The sequence below is a fragment of the Crocuta crocuta genome, unplaced genomic scaffold (assembly GCF_008692635.1).
Source record: "Crocuta crocuta isolate KB4526 unplaced genomic scaffold, BGI_CrCroc_1.0 scaffold222, whole genome shotgun sequence".
NCBI classification, from domain to species: domain Eukaryota; kingdom Metazoa; phylum Chordata; class Mammalia; order Carnivora; family Hyaenidae; genus Crocuta; species Crocuta crocuta.
In genome coordinates this window covers 287640-308894 of record NW_027528806.1, presented here as the reverse complement: position 1 = coordinate 308894, position 21255 = coordinate 287640, and the positions used below count along the sequence as shown (strand labels likewise).

At 40.7% G+C, this 21255-nt stretch overlaps 1 protein-coding gene and 1 pseudogene across 3 annotated transcripts in view; both read left to right on the top strand.

Annotated features, from left to right (window-relative positions):
- The window catches only part of TTC23L (tetratricopeptide repeat domain 23 like), a 54590-nt gene that overhangs the window by 18154 nt on the left and 15181 nt on the right, over positions 1 to 21255 (top strand). For all 3 annotated transcript variants that reach the window (XM_077755809.1, XM_077755808.1, XM_077755807.1), the window contains exons 5-8: positions 3831 to 3987; positions 5447 to 5572; positions 8679 to 8856; positions 10823 to 10931. In XM_077755809.1, the coding sequence (XP_077611935.1) occupies positions 3831 to 3987; positions 5447 to 5572; positions 8679 to 8856; positions 10823 to 10931 (570 nt within the window). The remainder of the gene's footprint in view (positions 1 to 3830; positions 3988 to 5446; positions 5573 to 8678; positions 8857 to 10822; positions 10932 to 21255) is intronic.
- On the top strand, positions 4722 to 4820 carry LOC144224742 (U6 spliceosomal RNA; annotated as a pseudogene).

Genomic DNA, 21255 nt, shown 5'->3' with positions numbered 1-21255 from the left:
GCATTTGTCCAAATTCTTTTCATTCCTATCTGCCAGGCACTATCTGTTTTCATGAATTAATTAAATTCTTACAACAACCCTATAGGGTAGAAAGTATTTTCATTACCATTTTATAGGTGAATAAACTGCATCGTAGATAGATGAAATGCCTTGTTCAAGGCCACAGGGATAGTAGGAAGTGGCTGAGGCAAGATCGGTATCTGGGAAGTCTGGCTATAGGCTGACTTCTTAAAGATAGATGATGATCACAAGTGACAGCAGCAACCCCAAAGACTAGGGGTCTCTGAGCAGATTCTCTCTGGCCTGAGTCAGAATAACAGACGTCAGTTGTGGGATCGCATCCCAGACCAAAGCAGAATGCTTTGATGTTTGGTGGGCAATCCCAGGGCCCATTTCCAGTTCATCAACAGCTCCTTATAATTTCTGAATCTCAGGCGCCAGGAGCAGGTCTGATTTTTCCTGCTGTAACTGCTGAACTGATGGTGCAGGGAGAAGGATGGTGTCCTTAGCTTGGAAGAAGGGCAAGTGAAGGAAAATGACTTGGTCTCTCAAGAGTTAACATTGGAAGTAGGGAGGTGGGGCTTGGGGTTTGGGAACAAGATCTTCAGTCTCTGAGCCTCCTGCAGAGAGAGTTGACNACATACACATATACGCGGTGTTATCTTTACACCAAAGAGGGTGTTCTTGAAATTAAGAAAATGCAAATCTATTTCAAATTATTACTGATACTGATTCATAGTACTTTTTGTCATCGTGAATTTTCTCATGTGAGAAATGCCAGGAAAATGTCACAAAGTGAGTATTTTTAAACCTAAAATGAGCTCTTTTATAGTTGAAAATATTGAAAAACATTTGTTTAGAGCAGGGATCTCTTAAACTCTTGAGAATTAGCTCCCTTACCAGTACAAAAAATTTGAGCACTCTTAAGTGTATTTATTATGTTATGTGCAGTGGTATTAATATCTTGTGTAATATTGTTATATATTCATAAAAATAGAAAACAGAATTTAAAAACAGAAAATTTTTTTCCTTATACTGTTACCTTGCATACTTTAGGGCGACATGCGCCCCACTTTGGAGACCGGGATGGATTCTGGGAACAGTAAAGGAGTGATTTTTTTCCTTTGGGGATGACTTTAATGTTTAATGAGACTTTTTTTTTATTTAAAAATGTTTATTTATTTATTTTGAGAGACACAGAATGTGAGCAGGGAGGCATAGAGAAAGAAAGAGAGAGAGAATCCCAAGCAGGCTCCGTGCTGTAGCTCAGAGCCTGACGTGGGGCTTGAACTCATGAACTGTGAGATCATGACCTGAGCTGAAATCTCGAGCTGGATGCTTAACCAAGCTGGAGCCACCCAGGTGCCCCTAATGAGCCATTTTAAATTGAGATCCATGTTCAGTTTGTTTAGAGCCAGTGGTTATACAGCTTAGCTTTTTCATCAGAAGGACCACACTGTGGGGCATGATAAATTGGAGATGAAGAACTCGGCAATTGAGCTTAGAGGAAAAGCTGGAGGATTCACAGCCAGCACAGGGCACTTGAGTGGGCACCCCCAGCTGGACCCTTGGGTGGGGGTGGGTGGCAGGGCAGGCTTGCAAAGCCTCAGAACAACTTTCTCATTCGTTTCCCATTCAGGATCCCAGAAGCAGCAATGTGCTGATTCCGGGGTGGTTTTCAGGGGCTCAGCCAGCTTCGCTTTGCTCCTTTCTACAAACAGAAGGAAGCATCTAGATTGGGTTCCTTCACTTCTTACTGACACACTCCCAAGGGCCTACCTGGTTGTAGAAACAGCCTATTTGACAAAAAGACTTCCTCAGTTTCCAATGTGATTGTCTTTGTCTGATGTCGTTGGCAGGTTTTTCCGTTGCTGCTCTCTTCTTCAAGACCTATAAAGACTTCCCATTACCTAACAGACCAAATCCAGCCTCCTCACCTTGGCATCCAAGACTCCATTTTACCTATCCAATTCACACATTATGTGTCTTTACCTTTAAATCTCCCCTTCAGTCAGGCTGGTCTCTATACTGTCTTCTGTGATGCTTCTACATGCCCCCAGCAGCCCCACCACCACCACCGGTATGTGCGTGCACATGGGTGCACCTGTCTGTGTGCAAACACACATACATGCCTATTCTGTCTTTATGGCCTCAGCCTGTTTACTCCAAGTGGAAACCCCTCCTCGTTCTTCTCTATCAGTCAAACTACCTAGTCTTCAAAAATGAGCTCCACCTCTTGTACAAAGATTTTACTAAATGCTTCTCTGAGTGTGGTCCTCAGACAGCCTGAGTCAGTATCACCTAGGATGGTTGTTATGAATATAAATCCTTCGTTCTCACCTCAGAACCTATCAACCGTAACTACTGGAAGCAAAGCCCAGGAATCTGCATTTTCATAGGGTGTTGATGAAGTGCAGTGCAATTTGAGGGGTACTGTTACCTGGTAATTTGGGACACAGCCCTCTCTTTTGCTACAGACTCCATTTACCTGTTGAGTTGAGACCTATAGAATAGGCATCTCTGAGAGCTCTACAAAGACTTCTTGGCTTCCAGGTCCCTTGTAGGGCTCTTCCAGGGAGGCTTTGTTCCCCCTACCTTGTACCAGCTTATTAAGGAGCTTCTGCACATGGAACGTATGAGGGCTGCAGACCTCACGACCTTTCAGATCATCTTTGTGGCCATTGACCATACCTGTACGGTGAAAACAATCTCTAAGGGCCAGACGTGGAGCGGACTGAGGACTGGGGGTGTGAAGTGAGAATTAGGGGTGCAGTGGGCCTGCATGGCAGGAGTGAATATATTTACCAGCCTGCAGAGAGGAGAGCCAAATTGAACACCAGCCGACTGTCTTCAGTAGAGCAGAGGAGATAATGTTCTAGGATAATTTGTTCACTCCTGGCCTTTCTCTTTTCTCCAGGGCTTCTCTTTTCCCATCAGGGATCACTAGACAGGCGCTAGATTGGAGGATGGGGAGCAAGGCCTAGAAATTCAGTGTTGCCAAGTCGACTAACTCTGTTAACTAACTGGACAAATAGCAGTTCTAGTGGGTGCCCGGGGACTCCAGCCTTTACTAAGAAAACAAGTCCAAACACACCACAAGTTCTGGCTGCCTGGAGTTTGGCATTCCTTTTGTCTTCTTAGTGAGGGGCCTCATTGCCTTTAGCAATTAGAGTGTGCGTGTGTGTGTGTGTGTGTGTGTGTGCTTGTGTGTGTGTGACCGATTAGTATATCCAGCCACATCTTGGATGGGAAAAAAAATCCCCAGATGGAAGTAATTGTATTCAAAGTCCTTGTATTTTTAGAAGGCCTTTTCCAGAAAGCTCAAAGCATAGCACTCTGTGGCATAACCTAGTTTGTTCCTGGACTGTCTCCAGGTGTTTGGTAAAGGCACAGCTTCTATAATTATTGTCATTGTACATTTGGAGGATGGAGAAGCTTTGTGGGTTGAAAAGGCCACATGGCATTAGCAGCAGTGTTGGGGACAGGATACTCAGCTTCTATTCCTGGGCTACTAGTGATTTCCAGACTGAGGCCCACAGATTAATGCTGTGGTGGCTGCATTAGAAGCACTTGTGGAATTAATTAAAAATAAAGATTGTGGGACTCCATTCCTCTAGAGATTCCAACTCAGTGGGTCCGGGGCGGGGCCCAGGAATCTGTATTCTCTACAAGCAATCCAGATCACTCTGATGCACAGCCAGCTTCGGAAACTAACATCCTAGAGCGTGTAACAGCCGCACTACCCACCTCTTTCCTCCCAGAAAGGTCTTGGACTCAAACATGACTTTTTAATGCTTTTCTTCTTGCCACCCACCCTCAAACTTCCCCAGGCCTCCCAGCTCAGGCCAAGAAACATGCTGAATCTGCCAGAACCACACTGCTGACCTGGAAGGGAAACACGACCTCACGCAAGGAGAAGAAGGAAATCCTGGGTACACTGGTCATGCTCTACTACACCGTGGGCGTGGCCTGGCTCCTACAGAACCGATATCCTTCCTTTCCCGGGGGGCCTGTGATCAGGGTGGCAGCCACATGTCCCCAGCTGGGCCATCTCACCTGGGAGCAGGGGAGACCAAACCGCGCCTCGCAGTTCTGTTCTGACATCCGGGGCCCCCACAAGCCCCTTACCTCTATCTAGAAGGGTATGAATGTTCCTCCTGTATCTGTTCATATAAACTCTGAGTTGAGCCATGAGAGGGATCTCACTGGTGACCTGTCGCCTGGCCAGTTGAGAAATTTCTAGAGTCTGTCCTTCTTCATTGAGCACCCAGGAAGATCAGTATTAGCAATGAGGGCGTGGGTGATAGTGGGTGGGGAGTGGTGTAGGAGAAGGGAGCATGGCTGGGAATTTAAAGCAATGTTGGTCAAAGGAGGCTGCGCCTGTCACCCCCTGGGGAGCTTTAAGAATTATTGCTGTTTGGGTCCTGCCCTAGAGATTTTGATTTAGTAGGTCTGGGGTTCCTCTGTTTATTGAGATTTTTTAAAGTCCCCCAGGCAATTGTAACCTGCAGCCAGAAACCTCTAATTTAATGGACTCTTGGTCATTTTTGTTTTTCTGAACTGCTGTTGAGAATACTGCCATGAAGCTGGAGGCCAAGTGAAAACGGCAAAAGAAAATGTTCTCTATGTCCCCAGAGGGGGACCATTACTCTTCAAAAAGCCTGTGATTGTGACAGTCTTTTGGTACCATCTCTACTTAAACACTGTGCAGGGTATTTCATGTTCATGAATGATCATACACTGAAGGTGGAATGATACAGAGATTAGCATGGCCCCTGAACACGGATGATAGGCACATTTATGAAGCATTCCTTACTAAACAGAATTCACCACGGGTCTTCTTTGAGACCACGTGTCTTTAACCTCTCTTCTTTACCACATCCCTCTCTCTGCTTTTTTTGGTCTTGATGCTCAACTTGTAAAAACTGATCTGTTGCCTTTCTCTGTTGTGTCCTTAGACAGGGCTATTGAATTTGTGGGAAATAGGATATTTGGGAATTAAGGGGATTTTCTTTCTTGCTATTTGCCTCTTGCCAAAAACCTGTTTTGCTTGGACTTCCTAAATGATCTAGAAAGTCCCTTTCAGCAGAATTAGTTCCTCTCTTTACCATTCACAGGAACCAACTCAGGAAAAATGAATAACTATTGTCATGCCATGGATGCCTCTAAAGAAAATCGAGCATAATTTACAGTTTCTGTTCACTCCTCCAAATGCCCACTACCCACCACAGCCCCGGATTCAGGCTACTGCCTTGGGAAACCAGGGCTCTGTTCGTTTTCTAAAGAATTCTTGACAACATATACATATAGAAAATAAAGAACATAGTAAGTGCCCATTTTCCAATTCTGCTTCATTTTCCCAAAGGGCCCTTTTGTTTACTTATCAACTGCTGTCTCTGGGAAATGGGGGAGTTTGTGTGCCTGGCATTTTCCTTGACTGTTTCACTGGCAGAGAGGCTTATTTCAACCTGCAGAAGGCAGACAAAAACATGAAAGAGCTGAAAGAATTATATAAGGGAAGTGTTCACAGATTACAAGTCTCAGAGAAAGACCTGACGATTGCTTTGGGCAGGTAAGATCTGGGTTTTAAGAGGCTTAGGCTTTTGTGAACGAGGCCCGGTACCACATGATTCTCCTGTGCTCTTCTGTATGAGAGCAGAAAACCAGATACTCAGATGATGATAGAAGAGGCGTTTTATTTGCCAAATGCACACACCGTGGTCTAAGTTTATGTGCAGTGCCCAGTGAATCTTAATAGATAGCACTGAGGTAGTCGGTGCAATTATTATCTCATTAGATAGAGGGTGGAAACTGAGGCAGAGATTAAACAAGCCGTCCAAGGCGACAAGCATTAGATCCTGGTCTGAACTCACGGACTCCTCGCCTTTATCCTGCCTCCCGCACCTATTCTCAAAGTATGTCTTTCTCTGAAGTGCCACCTCCTTTTGTCACGAAGCGTGGTGTCTTAAAAGACAAGGAAAGAACACTTAATGATGACCGTGTATTGGAAGCCCATGAAAGCTATGCACCACACATGCATTTTTAAGGAAAGTTCTGTTCCTTATAGAAACCAAGGATTTGTTCAAGCCAGAGCAAGATTTAACTGGTTTGCAGTGGAGTGAGGTATCCTCAGAGAGAGTCACAGTATTTACAGACGAGAGTGGGCCCAGCAGATTATCAGAAGAAAAAAAGAATAATAAAAGGTTTCCTGTTCCCTGTATTTTTAAAAATATCTTCACATCCTTGAAAGCAATCTGTTTCCCAAACTGCAAGCACTTGACATGGTAGGGTCGATGACTGAATGGAAGTTAAATGACATGAGTCATGCCTACCTGCTCTAAACAACCATGAATCTAGAAATCAAATGGGTAATGGTGGGGAGGTGTTTGAATGTCCAAAGCTAAGTCAACCTATGGATGTAAGTCCACAGAGCCATAAATTAGAGTCTAGTGAATGTCTGCTGTGGTTACGTGGGTCAGTGGCTAAGGTTTTTGTGCCTTATGTGAAAGGTAGCCTTGTTCCTTTTTCAGAATAAATTCTAGTGCATATTTCACTCATTCATTCTACAACATTTACATAGTATCTATTTTGTACCTGCACTATTCTATGTGTTGAAACAGTATAACTATATCCAAGAACTATTCTAAGTGCTTTCCATCATTTATTTAATTCAGTCCTCTACCACCAGCTATGAAGCAGGTATTTTTGTTGTCATTTCATAGATAAGAAAATTAAGGCACAGAAAGAGTAAGTAACTCAAGGTTACAGAATGACTAGCAGAGGATCCAGCACTACAGTGGGTCTTCTTAATCCATAGCTCACCTTCTGTATCACATTGATTTATATTTTATATAGACCAAATATCTAGCAAGAGCAAATCCCTTTTCTCATTTTAAAGGTGGGGAAAATACAGTGTGGTTGTTTAGACCAGACAACTTGGCTAATATCTCCCTACAGGCTCTTGATGAGAGGCAATTTCATTCTGTAATTTCTGTTGTTACAGTCAAAGGAAATAGTGGTCTGATTGATCAAATTTTTTCTGTAAAGAATTATCAGATAACAGTGTACTTTTGATTGTTAATCTTCAGAGGAAGGATGAAACTTTTAGTTTAAAATAAATCGTAACTTGGGCTCCTGGTTGGCTCAGATGGTTAAGTGTACAGCTTGGCTAAGGACATGATCTTGCAGCTCATGAGTTCAAGCCCTGCATAGGGCTCTGTGGCTTACAGCTCGGAGCCTGGAGCCTGCTTCAGATTCTGTGTCTCCCTCTCTCTCTCTCTCTTCCCTTTTCCTGCTCATGCTGTCTCTCTCTGTTTCTCAAAAGTGAATAAACATTTTTTAAAAAATTTTTAATAAATTGTAATTTGCAGAATGCCTTTTATAAAATAATTTTATATACATGCATATTTTGTACGTATACATACACACATACAAAGATGAAAACAAGGGGTGAGGGGAAGTAATAGTGATGTGCATCCACTATAGGTTAAGTGACTTCCTGTACAGTTTTTTATCCAATCTTCACAACAATCTTGTTACTTAGGAATTCTTAACCATGTTTTATTTGGAGGGAAATGTAGGCTCCTGAAGTTTGACTGTAAAGCCAGTAACTGTGAGAACCAGTTTGAACTACCATGCTATTCTCCTTGTGTCTTGCTGTCTCCAGAAGACTAAACCTTAATGAAAAGCTTTTATTCTTATTTTTATTTTTTTTTAAATATATTTTTTATTTATTTCTAGGAGAGAGAGACAGACAGCGTGAGCAGGGGAGGGTCAGAGAGAGAGGGAGATACAGACTCTGAAATTGGCTCCAGGCTCTGAGCTGGCAGTCAGCACAGAGCCCGACACGGGGCCCGAACCCACGAACCACGAGATCATGACCTATGTGAAAGTAGGACGCTCAACCGACTAAGCCACCCAGGCGCCCCTCTTTTATTCTTATTTTTAAATTGTATTTTGTTTTGGAAGGTTTGAAAAAACAGATATGAAGAAGAAAATAAATGTTTTAATTTCATAACCCAAAGATAACTGATATGGACATTATAGTTAGAGATGGATTGACCAATCGATTGATAGATACATCACGGTTAATTTTAAGTACAGTCATATCACTTTTTAAAATTTACCATACTTTTAATTTCCCCTCATATTATTTAGTCTAAAAAGGAATCATGATTTGTAAAGCCTGAAGTATTTTATTATATGATGTTCCATAATTTATTGAACCACCGCCTTTTGGAGGGGATATTTACATTGTTTTTTTTCTATCCTCATTTTTAACTCAGGGGGAATAAACTAAATCAAACAAGACAAAGCAATGGGTTTGCATTGTCTGAAAGAGAGGGAGTCAGAGATAATACAATTTTATTCTGAGTCCGGAATGTCTGTGTTTATGAGTAAATTATCCATCTTGTGAATTACTAGAAGCCATTTTTTTGGCTTTTTTATGAAGTTAGACTATAGCATGCTATATTAATGGGAGTGAATGGTAGTCAGTGGAATTTGGTGGGTAAAATGTAGGCTAATGGGAGTTTGTTTATAATAAGACTGCATTTTAGTTAACCATTCAGATAATTGGCCTCTGTAGGCCAAATCGTTTCATTCTTAGAATCAGTTCCTTTTGTGTCTGCAAAGTAAGGGACCTCTCTGACTTTCCATTTTTGTCCCTCATCTCATAGAGCCTCCTTGGCCGTCCACAGATTGAACCTTGCTCTGGCATACTTTGAAAAGGCAATTGGCAATGTTATTGCTGCGAAGGGTGATAGGGCATCAGATCTGGTCAGTCTGTATGAGGAGATCGCGCAGATCGAGCAGCTGAGGAGGAACCATGATCAGGCCATTCAGTACTTGCAGCAGGTTGGTGAGTTGGCTGGAGCACCAGCCTAGTGGCCTTGTTTGGCCCCAGGCCCTGTTCTCAGGGCCAGGGAAGTGCAGGCTTCTCAGAAGAACAAGGGGATGGGGTGGATTTCCCGCCAGATCCACACAAGAGCCCTTCCTCAACCTTAAACAATGTGGGCAGAGAATCCTGACCCAGGGTGAGTATATCTGCTGTTTGACCTGATCTGAGACCAAATTCCCCTTCCAGGGTTTCCCCTCATCTCAGTGGGTGCTGGGAAGAGGTAAGCAAGTGAGTCTGTTCCAGGGAAAATAACCTATAGGGGTAACCAAACTTAAGGCTTTAGCAAATACAAAGGGCTTTTTTTTTAATGAAAAAAAAAATCATGATATTTTGGTGTAATGCTGTCATTTGTCCTCTAGGCTAGCCCAGAGATTGTATCAACAAGTTGTATCAACAAGTCTAAACTTAAACTGACAAAAGGGTATGTCACTTGGAGGTAACTAATCTGAGAAATGCCCAGGGGAAAACAAAACAAAACAGTAAGGAATGTTGAGACTATTATAATGAAAACAGTGTGGGGCATTTTGATGTATCATGTACTTGAAACTTCCCTTGAAACTTCTCATTAAATTCACCTTTTCTCTCCTCAAATAACCCTGTTCGTGAGTGGATAAGATTTCCTGTATCATAGAAACCGTGCAATGCAATTCAATGGTATATGTGAAAACAGTCTGATACCATAGAAGAGGCATTGCAAGTAATCCCGCAATCCAGACTTATTAGCATCACACCATGGAGAAATGTTAGGGAATGCTGATCTGATGGCAGGGAGTCCACTGTTAACAGAGCAAGCCATCAGGTTTTTGTGTCCAAGACTGTGCAGGCAGCAGTCAGATCAGGATGGATAAAACAAGATATAATCAGTGTTTCCCAACAACACAAACTAATAGTGAACATTTATGGACTGCTTTTACTGTGTGCACTTGAGGACGTATTGATTTAATCCATGCAATAAGCCTATGAAGTGGAGGCATTACTATTACTGTATCTCATTTTAAGGATGAAGAAACAGAAGCTTAAAGAGTTACAGCTAATTCAGCCAAAGTTGTGTTGCTAACCAGTAGTAGAGCAGGGATTTGAACTTAGAGGATCTGAGCCCCCAGAGCCTGCATGCATAACAGCTCTGAACTCTGTCTTAGCTCCAAAGTGTTGTCTGAAAATCTCTGGAGCTCCTTAAAATACCTCACAGTGTCTGACCTGTGTGAACTCTGAGGCACAGAGGAAGGGGGGCTCTTTTCTTGCTGGTGGGTGTGGGCCAGGGATTTCCTCTCTTCTTTCTCCTTCCACTTTAGTACGAATGATAATAGTAATAAGATCTCCACTTCTCTCATACCTAGGACATTCCTGGTGGTATCCTAAACACTTTACATATACTAATTCATTTAGTCTTTACAGCAGCTGTTTGCAACAGTCATTTTTGTCATTCTGGTTTTATATTGAAGAAGTTAGTCACTTGGCTTGATGTCATCAGTGGCTGAGCTGGGATAGGAACTCAGGCAGTATGGTTTTAGGGTCAATTCTTAACTCCCCTGGACTTCCTTTGATAGCGAATCTTTGAGAAGCTGAGCTAAAGTTGTGATTTTAATTTTGCTATGACACCTAATGAGACACCATAATAGCTAATATTTATTGAGGACTTACCATGTGATGGTACTATGCCCAATGCTTTGCATGTACCATCTCATTTAATCTTTTCCAAACCGTAATTGATGGAAACTATATATTTCTTTTATATGTGAAGGTGAAGTTACTTGCTCAAGACTCACAGCTAGGAAATAGCTAGGACTCAAATTCACCCCTCTGATAACACCCATGGTTATAACATCCACAGCTCTCAACTAGCAATTTCATGAGAGCTATTACAAAACCCTCTGAAATACTGTCATTTGGGTACTTACTTGATCATAATTTTCTCTATTCCAGGCCTATTCTGTCTGTGTTTCTTTGTTCACTGAAGTCAGCCCCCAAACTGCAGAGGCAAGCGCGTTACTAGCCAAGGCTCATGCCCTGTCTGGAGAGGCCCAACACAGGGGTAGGTAGAAGAGGTAGCTTGCAGTTATCACCATTTCCCATGGGAAGGAAACACAATGGCAATGATCTATCAATTGATACGAACAGGTTGTAATTAGCTATTCATGACTGTGATGGAAAAATTACACTGGACACCATTTTGTACAAAAACATTGACACATGAATTTAGGCACAAGAATATCTCCACAAATTAGTTGGAATGTCAAAACCAATAAAACCATCTGATTGCCATTTCCTTTATTCCTGTAGGATCTCAGCAGAACTCCCCTGCATTAAGAGTAGAGGTTATACACACTGTGAATGTGAGCTGTGATGTATCAGTTGATGAAGAAATCCAGTGATAAAAGACAAAAACATTGGCTCCTTCTTTCTTCCTCTTCCATTCTCAACCCCCTTGACTCTTTTCCTCTGGCTGTCAAGAGAGAATGCTTGTAGCAGCTAGAATTTTCATGACTATATTCAAAAGTGAGGAACTGGGGGTTCTGGAGGAAAGCCAGGTGATGAATTCATCCTTGACAGTAGTCCTTTCTCAGGCAAGGTTATCCTTTGGGAAGTGAATAGCTTCAGGAGAGACACCAAAGAACGGGTGAGAAAGAACTGTGTGCCATGCTCTGCTGGCTGGGCCAGATGAACAGACACTAATGGATTCGATGGCCCATCCAGAGGAGTTTGTGATTTGTGAAGAATATGATTTAAACACTTAAAAATGTTGATTATCTCTGCTCATAAAAGGAATCCATTTAGGTGTACATTATTTTTCAATCAGATATGAAAGAGAGAGAGGAGAAGAGCGAGAAAGAAAGAATTATAGGGAAAAGTTTGGCATCCTACTTTTCTCTACTCTTTTATTTACCCATGTCATTAAATAATTTTGTTCAGTTTTCAGAAATTATTTTCATATTTTGATTACTGTTTGCTTTAGCATGAATGTTCATTGAAGACTTCCTGGTTCTCTGTTTCCTAGTTAATCATCTTCTTTAAAAAGTTTTCTTGTGTATATTCAGAGTGTTTGTCCTCCATTTGAATCCAACTAGTCTTCATGGTTATAACACACTTAATATATTTGTGAATATGTAAAAATTTTGTTCAAGTGAGTAACTTTTATGCTTCTGGGGTTGGGAATCTCTAAAGCTACCTTATTCTTTTCTTGTATACTAATTTTTACCTGTAAAGATCTGGATCTTCACCTATCATTCACTCAACTCCAGATGGATCACATTATAACATAAAAAGTGAAAATATGGATTATCTTGAAGGAAATACAGCACTACAATCAAAACTCCTAAAATTAGTAATTGAAGGAAAGAAGAACTTTCTGAGCTCACAAAGATATACTAGAAGAGATTGATAGGTTTAATTATAAAAAGACCTAAAACCTGTGTCTGTCACAAAGTACCATAAATAAAATAAAAAGCAATGTAATCCTAGGTGAACAGATAATTTGAATAAGCCCTTAATTATTAAAAAAAAAAAAAAAGAGTTTGTGAGAAAGAAATATCAACACCCAGATGATTCCACTGGGTAATTGTAACTAATATCTAAAGGACTAGCACCCATCCTGCATAATCTCCTCCAGAAAATTGAAGGGGAGAGAAAATTGCCCACCTCATTTTATAAGGCTAGCATTATCCTAAAACCAAATCTGGGTAAAGACATTACAAGAAAAAAAAAAAAAAAAAACAACTATAGAACATACCTTTCATACACATAAGCCCAAAAACTCCACAAGAAAATATATAGCAATGTATAAAAAAGAATAATACATGATGACCAAGGGAAGTTTTTTTCCTGAGGGCGTCAGCCTGGTTCTCTGTTTAAACCTGAATCAATGTTCTCTACCGTATTAACAATCCAAAGATGAAAAGTACATAACCTTATCAACTAATGCAGAAGAACCATGTGACAAAACTCTACATCCTTTCATGTTGGAAGGGGAACTTCCTCAGTCTGATAAAAGGCATGTGCAAAAACCCATAGCTAACATCATGCTTCATGGTGAAAGATTTTGCTCTTAAGATCAGGAACAAGGCAAGGATGTTCATTCTCACTATGCTTATTCAACATAGTACTGGAAGCCCTAGCCAGCACAGTAGGAAAGAAAAAGACATACAACTTAAAAGAAATAAAATGGTCCTTATTTGCGACAATGCAGCTGTTTCTGCCGAAAGTTCCAAGAAATCTACAAAACCCCTGGAACTAGTGAGTGTAAGCTTAGCAAAATCACAGGATATAAGGTCAACCACAAAACCCAGTCATATTTCTATATATTAGCTATTCACAACTTGATGAAATTTTTAGAAATATTTATAATAGTCCCTGCTCCCAAACGAAACACTTAGGTATAAGTCTAACAAAACATGTATAGTATCTGTATGCTAAAAACTACAAACTATGATCTAAGAAATCAGAAATGACCTGCATAAATGGAGATGTAATGTATTCACAGATAGGGAGATATCTAATAAAGTTGTCACTTCTACAGAAATTGATGTATGGATTTAACACATTAACAATCAAGATCTCAGCAGGAATTTTGTAAATATAGACAAACTGACTCTAAAATTTATATAGAAATGCAAAGAAATTAGAATAGCTGAAACAATTTTGAAGACTAATACAATTGGAGGAATCATACTACCTGATTTAAGATTTATTATGAAAACAACAATAATCAAGAGAGTTTAGTAAGGGTGAAGGGACAGAGGTCAGAGTCACTGGAATACAGTACAGAGTCCAGAAATAGAACTGTATAGGGGCGCCTGGGTGGCTCTGTCAGTTAGGCATCCAATTTTGGCTCAGGTCAGAATCTCACTGTTTGTGAGTTCGAGCTCCACATCAGGCTCTGTGCTAACATCTCAGAGCCTGGAGTCTGCTTCAGATTCAGTGTCTCTGCCCCTCCCCCTTTTGCACTCTGTCTCTATTTAAAAAAGAAAAAAAAAAAAAAGAAAAGAAAAGAAATAGACCTGTATAAGTATGGCCAGTTAATTTTTGACAAAGGTGCTAAGGCAATTCAATGTGGAAAGAATAGTCTTTTCAACACATGATATTGGAACAATTGGAACAATGGTATTCACATGCCAAAAGAAAAAAAGAGAAAAACCCACTTTCATAACATACACAAACAGTAACAATATAGACCATTGTCCTACATGTAAGAGCTAAAATATATGTTTACTTTACACCAAACATTAGATAAAACAAATGGCCAATAATCACACAAAAACGTTTCAATCATAGTAATAATGAGGAAATATAAAACAGCAGGGATACCAAGTTTCTATCAGATTGTCAACATTAAAAAAATGATAACATGTAGGATTGATGAGAGCAATTTGATACAAAATCTCTGAAGGATAATTTGCCAGAATGTTAGTGTTATGCATCTTAAAACTATGCACACCTTTAAAATCAAGTTTTCACCCATCCTATGTAAAACATTTTTTAACATGAAAATATCTAGGATTTGCCAGATTGTGGAAAAACAGTTCTGCTCATTCATAGATGAAAGGAATGATACGAAATTTGGAAAATAATTTGATAAGACCTAGTAAAACCAAAAGGAAACATGTAGAAGGATGTTTACTCTGGCACTGTCTGTAATTGTAAAAAAATTGGGAACAACCTAAATGTTTATCAATTAGTGAAGGGAATATTTTGTATATTAATTTGATGGAATTCTGTCATCTTTAAAAGGATTAGACTTTATAAATAAAGTTAAAAACAATATTAAGGAAAAAATACCTTGCATTTTTAGGACATAAAAATACTATTGCTTATAGTTACACACATTTATATATAAACACAAAAAAATGAACTGCAAAGTAAGTTAAAACCACATCAAAATGTACATCAAAATGTAAACAGAGGTATAGACTTCTGGCTATGCCTTTGTGAAGAGATCTGTGAATCTACACACACATACTCATATATAAATTGAGGAAGCTGTTCCAAAAATAACCATTTGAGGGCACTGGCAATAAATAAGCACACAACGAATTGTAAAGCATTCTTGAAAAACTGCTAGAGCTTTGGGTAAAGAGTGAGCCTTCTTGGTCTTTTAGCCTGAGGCTGCTCCCATCCACCCACAGCCCCAGCTCAGACCAGAAGAACAGCGGTTTGATCAGCAGGGGCTAGCCAAGAAAACAGCAGCTTTGTGGCAGACGTTTTGGACTCCATTTGGAGCAAGGGACAAACCCCCACAAAAGTGGCAAACTCAGAAGAAATGCAAGGAGGGAAAGCCTGCGTACTTGGTAGCCTAAAGTTGCTGTCCTGGTTTGTAGGAGTTAGAAGCCAGTCAGAAATCTTAACAGGAAGAACCTGGAAATGAGAGCACCAAGGAAAGGCCAGAGAAGCTTTAGCTTTCCCAACATCCCTTGCCAACTGGGAAACTATATACATGTGTAGGGGAGATGCAGCAAATAACAACCAAAGGAGACTTGAAATGTGCCAGAGTTTTGAATGCACACCCCAATCTACCTACAGATCAACCAACAGAGGCTAGAAGACATACATTGTAAAGGCCTTTGACCACCACCTCTTAACAAGTCAGCACTAAGCTGTGCAGGCACAGGGGTAACCCCAGGAATCCTGTCCAAATTTTTAAAAAATAAGCATTAGGGGCTTATTTTTTAAAATAGGCATCTGGGTGACTCGATTGAACGTCTGAGTTCAGCTCAGGTCCTGATCTCACAGTTCAGGTCCCACATCAGGCGCGATGCCGTTAGCCTGTCAGGACAGAGCCTGTTTTGGATCCTCCGTCCCCTGCTCTTTCTGCCCCTCTCCTGCTAGCACTCTCTCAAAAAAAAAATAAAACATTTACCCAAAAAATGAGCACTAAATACAAGCAAAGATGTTAGGTTTCTTGTCTGGCATGTAGGGACTTGGAGGTTGTCACTCCATCCTAACAAGTAAAAAGCTGAACAAACTGGAAAATCAACAGCTCTTCTTAGATCTGTCAGGGAAGTGAGGTCACAGGGCAAGCCGATGGTCCTGAAATTAGAGAAACAGATAAATACAGAGAATCACAATTTGCCTGAGCAGATCCCTCTCTCTACAGCAACCAGTACTGGGGTAGGAATACCTGAATTATGATAAGTTTCTGGAAGCTCAGTGTGGACAAGACTGAGAGTTAAAAACTCCAAGTACCTGTGATGGGGGTGGAAGGAAGGGGGTTGCGGTTCTGCACACTCTCGTGAGATTCACCCCCAGGAGCTTGACAAGGTTCTCAAAGTGAATTGGAGAAAAATGCCCCCTTGCTTCCAGGAGGGGGAGGGAAAAGATACCCAATTAAAAATACTCCAGAGCTGGGGCGCCTGAATGGCTCAGCCAGTTAAATGGCTGACTTTGGCTCAGATCATTCTCGTGATCTTGCTGTTCAGTGTGTGGATTCAAGGCCCACAAACTCTATGCTGACAGTGTCAAGACTGCTTGGGAGTCTCCCTCTTTCCCTCTCTCCCTTGCCCTCTGCCCCTCCTCCACCCATGCTTTTTCTCTCTCCCAAAATAAATAAACTTACCAAAAAATCTTTTAAAAATATGCCAGAGCTTTCTACTAAACAAGGCCTTTCCTCAAGAGAAATTATTTTACCAGAGCCTAAACTATTGTTTTTTTTTTCAGAGCCTAGCCAATCTGGAGAGAAGAAAATACCCAACTTAAGCCCACTCTAGCCCACTCTAGCCATCTAGAAAGGGGATGAGAAGCACTTGTGAAGTTCACAGTCCAGGGGCACAGGCTCACTAAAAGACCGAGACGTAACATAGCATGATAGAATTCTTCCTGCCTGCCCCCCTCCCCACAAATCCCACATCTTTCCACCACATTACTAGAGGCCTATTTAGAGCATTTTCTTTTACCCAGTACATGTCCACCTATAAAGAAAACTTTAAGGCATAGTAAAAGGCAAAACAAAACGAAACAAAAAAACAACCCAAAACCAAAAAGCCCACACAGTTTCAAGAAACACAGCAAGCATCAGAACCAAACTGAGATATAGTAGGGATATTTGAATGATCAGACTCGGAAGCTAAAACAATTATGTGATGTCCAAGGGCAGGAGGTAGACTTTCAAGCTCAGGATGAGCAAGAGAGAATTCACCATTCCTCTACCTTTATTATTATTGTTTTTATTCCGTTTGAGCCCTCAATAAGTTGAATGATGCCCACTCACATTGGTGAGGGCAGATCTTCTTTACTCAGTCTTCTGGTTAAGATGCGAATTTCTCCTGGAGACCCACCACAGACACACTCCAGAAATCATGTCTTATCAGCTGTTTGGGCATCCCTTAGTCCAGTCAAGTTGACGCAAAATTAACCATCCCAAGTCCTCTCCCGGTCAGCTTGATTCTAACATGCATCTCCTCAATCATCATCATCTCTAAATAAAGACATAATTGTGCTTAATATGGTATATATAATGATCCTGGGTGCAACTGAAAATGCACTAATCCCTTTTCCAGAAGAGGTAAAGTCCTTCAATGATGTTTCTCTTCTGATACTCCATAACTTGAAAACTATGATGTAAAATTAACAATGCCTAAATACATATATCAGTACCTCTTATGTTACATGATAAGGGAATAAAAAAAAACAAGATATTTGCTTAATATGTGCATATGTACATACAAGCACATTCATAACAAAATGAGGAAATACAATTACAGTCCTCCTTCCTACAAACAGTCACATGGTTGTAACTGGTATAACTACCTTTCCTACCATACATTCTATATTCCCTTTACCTTTAACAAGGACCTCACCTGGTAATGGTTCTTTACCTAGTGGGGTGACTGAAACCTTCATTCCTGAAGGTTCTAAGACATTACTAATCCTGCCTGGATTGCGATGTTGTAGTGTTTCATTGACCTTAATCACAGGGCATAGCAATACTACGTGATGGCCGCTTAGAACTACTAGAGAGGATCTCCTGCATTCCAGACAGGCGCCTTCCTACCTCTGCTGTCGAGTAGTGGTTCAGTTTCCCCCTAGTAATCAGGCTCCATGACCCCAGGCAGCACAGTAAACCATTTTCTTGACTCGGGGCATGAGGAGCTCAGGCCAGATGACAGTCTTGACCTTCCAGTTAAGTGGGATCAGTGTTGTGTCTCCAAGTGGAAGCATTCTTCCATCTGGAACTAAGATGTCTAGGCCAGCAGAGCATAGAGTTGTGGGAAATTGAAGCAAAAATTTTACTAGTGGATCACTAGGGGCAACAGTGAATGGTAGGTGGTATTTATATTTCCATCCTTTGACTTCTAGACCTGTGACTCCTGGCTACTGGAGAAACAGCACCAGATATTGGATGCTGATTCAGAGTATACACAGACTTTGGGAGAACTCAAGCCTTGCAAAGTCTAGCCCCTAGCTGGCACTGTAATGTCTTCAAAAGACTATACCACCATTCTATTAAGCCAGCAGCTTCAGTATGGTGGGGAACATGGTAAGACCAGTGAATTTCATAAGCATGAGTCCATTACAGCCATTCTTATGCTGTGAAGTGAGTTCCTTGATCCAAAGCAGTGCTGTATGGAATACCACGATGGTAGATGAGACATTCTGTAAGTTTACAGGTGGTAGTTTTGGTAGAAACATTGCATGCAGAGAAGGCAAATTTATATCCAGAGTAGAAATCTATTCCAATTAAGTACAAAATCCTGCCCTTTCCATGAAGAAAATGGTTCAGGGTAATCAACTTGCTACCAGGAAGCTGGCTAATCACCCTATGTAATAATGGTGCCATTATCAGAGGCTCAGTGTTGCTGTCTGCTGCAGATTGGGCACTCAGCCATGGCTTTGGCAAGTAAAAGTCCTTGTTTGAGCTCATTCCGGGTTAATCCGGGTTCTCCAGAGAAATATAACCAACAGAAGTGAGGGGATCACTGGTTTAAGTATCAGAGTCCAAAGGCCCAAGAACCAGGAGTTCCAATGTTCGAGGGCAGAAGATGGATTTCCAGCCCAAGAAGAGAGTGAGAGAAAGTTCATCCTTTCTTTGCCTTATTTTGTATGTGTGTGAACTTGGTGAGGACAGATCTTCTTTGCTCAGTATACTGATTCAGCTGTTCATTTCTTCCAGAAACACCTTCACAGAGACACCCAGAGATTGTTTTATCAGTTATTGGGACATCCCTTAGCCCAGCTAGTTGACACTGAAAATTAACCATCACAAATGCCATATGCGGGCAAGTTATATGGGAAATCTCTGTACCTTCCACTAAGTGTTTCTGAGAATGTAAAACTGCCATAAACAATAAACTCTATTTTAAAGAAATCAAACACCTAAGCAAAGACATTAGCATTCAGACACCATAGAGAAGACAGATTCTGCCAGTTAAGTCTAGAAAATTCATTAAAACAAACAGGGGCGTCTCGGTGGCTCAATAGGTTAAGCCTCTTGACTCTTGATCTCGGCTTAGGTCTTGATCTTAGGGTTGTGAGTTCAAGCCCCACGTTGGGTTCCAAGCTGGGTGGAGAAAAAAAAAGAATAAAACAAAACAAAACAAAAACCCACAAAAATATATCAATCTGTTGTTGCTACTATATAATATCTAAAATGTACAGTTTTGGGGGTGGCTGGGTGGCTCAGTCAATTGAGCATCTGACTTCAGCTCAGGTCATGATCTGGCAGTTCACGGGTTTGAGCCCCATATTGTGCTCTGTGCTGATAGCTTGGAGCTTGGAGCCTGGAGCCTGCTTCAGATTCTGTGCCTCACTCACTCTCTGCTCCTCCTCCTCCTCTCTCTCTCTCTCTCAAAAATAAATAAATAATAATTTTAAAAAAGTAAAATGTACAGTTTTCAACAAAAGAGAGACATACAAAGAAACAACCTATAGCTTATACTCAGGAAAAGAGTAGTCAATAGAAATTGACTCTAAGCGGGTTAGATGTTAGATTTAGAAGACTTCAAAGTAGCTATCATAAATATGTTCAAAGAATTAAAGGGAACTTTTAAAAGAATTAAAAGAAAATACAATGAAAATTCCTAGCAAATGGGAACTCTTAATAGAGAAATATAAACTATTTAAGAGCTTGCATTTCTCTTTCCGCTGCCTTGGAACCTATGGAGTCCTGCTGAGAACAGGACTCCTAAAACGACAAGTGTGTCTGGAAGGCTGTGGTCCAAAGCCATTTTTGCTGGTTATAAGCAGGGTCTCTAGAACCAGAAGGAGTACACAGCTCTTCTTAAAATTGAAGGTGTGTATGCTCGGGTTGAGACTGAATTCTGTCTAGGCCAGAGATGTGCATATGTGTACAAAGCAAAGAACACCACAGTGACTCCTGGCAAACCCAACAAAACCCAGAGTCATCTGGGGAAAAGTAACTCATGCTCATGGAAACAGTGGCATGGTCTGAGCCGAATTCTGAAGCAACCTTCCTGCTAAAGCCATTGGCCACAGAACCCGTATGATGCTGTACCCCTCAAGGACTTAAACTAACTGAAAAGTAAATAAAGGTATAGATTTGTTCTCTTGTAAAAAAATATTAAAAAAACCCAACTAAATGGAAATTCTAGAGTTGTAATATACAGTAAATGGATGAAAGGGTCATTAAATAGTCCCCACATCAGATTTGAGGTGGCAGATGAGAGAGTAAGATACCTCAAAGGTATATCACTAGAAATGATCCAATCCAAACAGCAGACAAAAAAGCTGTTGAAGAAAAATGAACAAAGCATAAGAGATCTGTTGGACAATGGCTGGTGTACCAACATATGTATACTAGCTCCGGAAGAGAAGACAGAATGAGGCAGCAAACTAGAGAAATAATGGCCCTAGCTTCCCAAGTATGAGGAAAACATATCTACAGATCCCCAAATTCTCCATGCCAAGTAAGAGAAACACAAAGAAAGAAAAAAAAAAAAAGAGAAACACAAAGAGAACCACAACTAGGCATACAGATTTCTGAATGACAAAAAGAAAATCTTGAAAGCAGCAGTGGAAAGACAGCTCCATAGAGGGGAACAGCAAAATGATTAATGGCTGCTTTTTCATCAGAATAAGGGAGGTAGGAGGTAGCGGAACAACATATTCAAAGTGTTGCAAGAAAATTCAACTAAGAATTGTATATCCAAGAAAACCACCCTCTGAAAATGAAGGTGAGATAGACATTCCCTGATAAGCAGGATTGTTGGTTGCAGTCTTAGCCTAAAATATTTAAAACAAATACTAAAGGAAGCCTTAGGTTGAAAGAAAATGAAAGCATACAGTAACACAAATCCACAGAAAAGAATGAAGAGGATTGGAACTGATATGTGGACAGGTATAATAGACTATACCCACAAACACAAATATAAATATTCATCAGCTTAGGAATGAGTAAACAAAATGCAGTG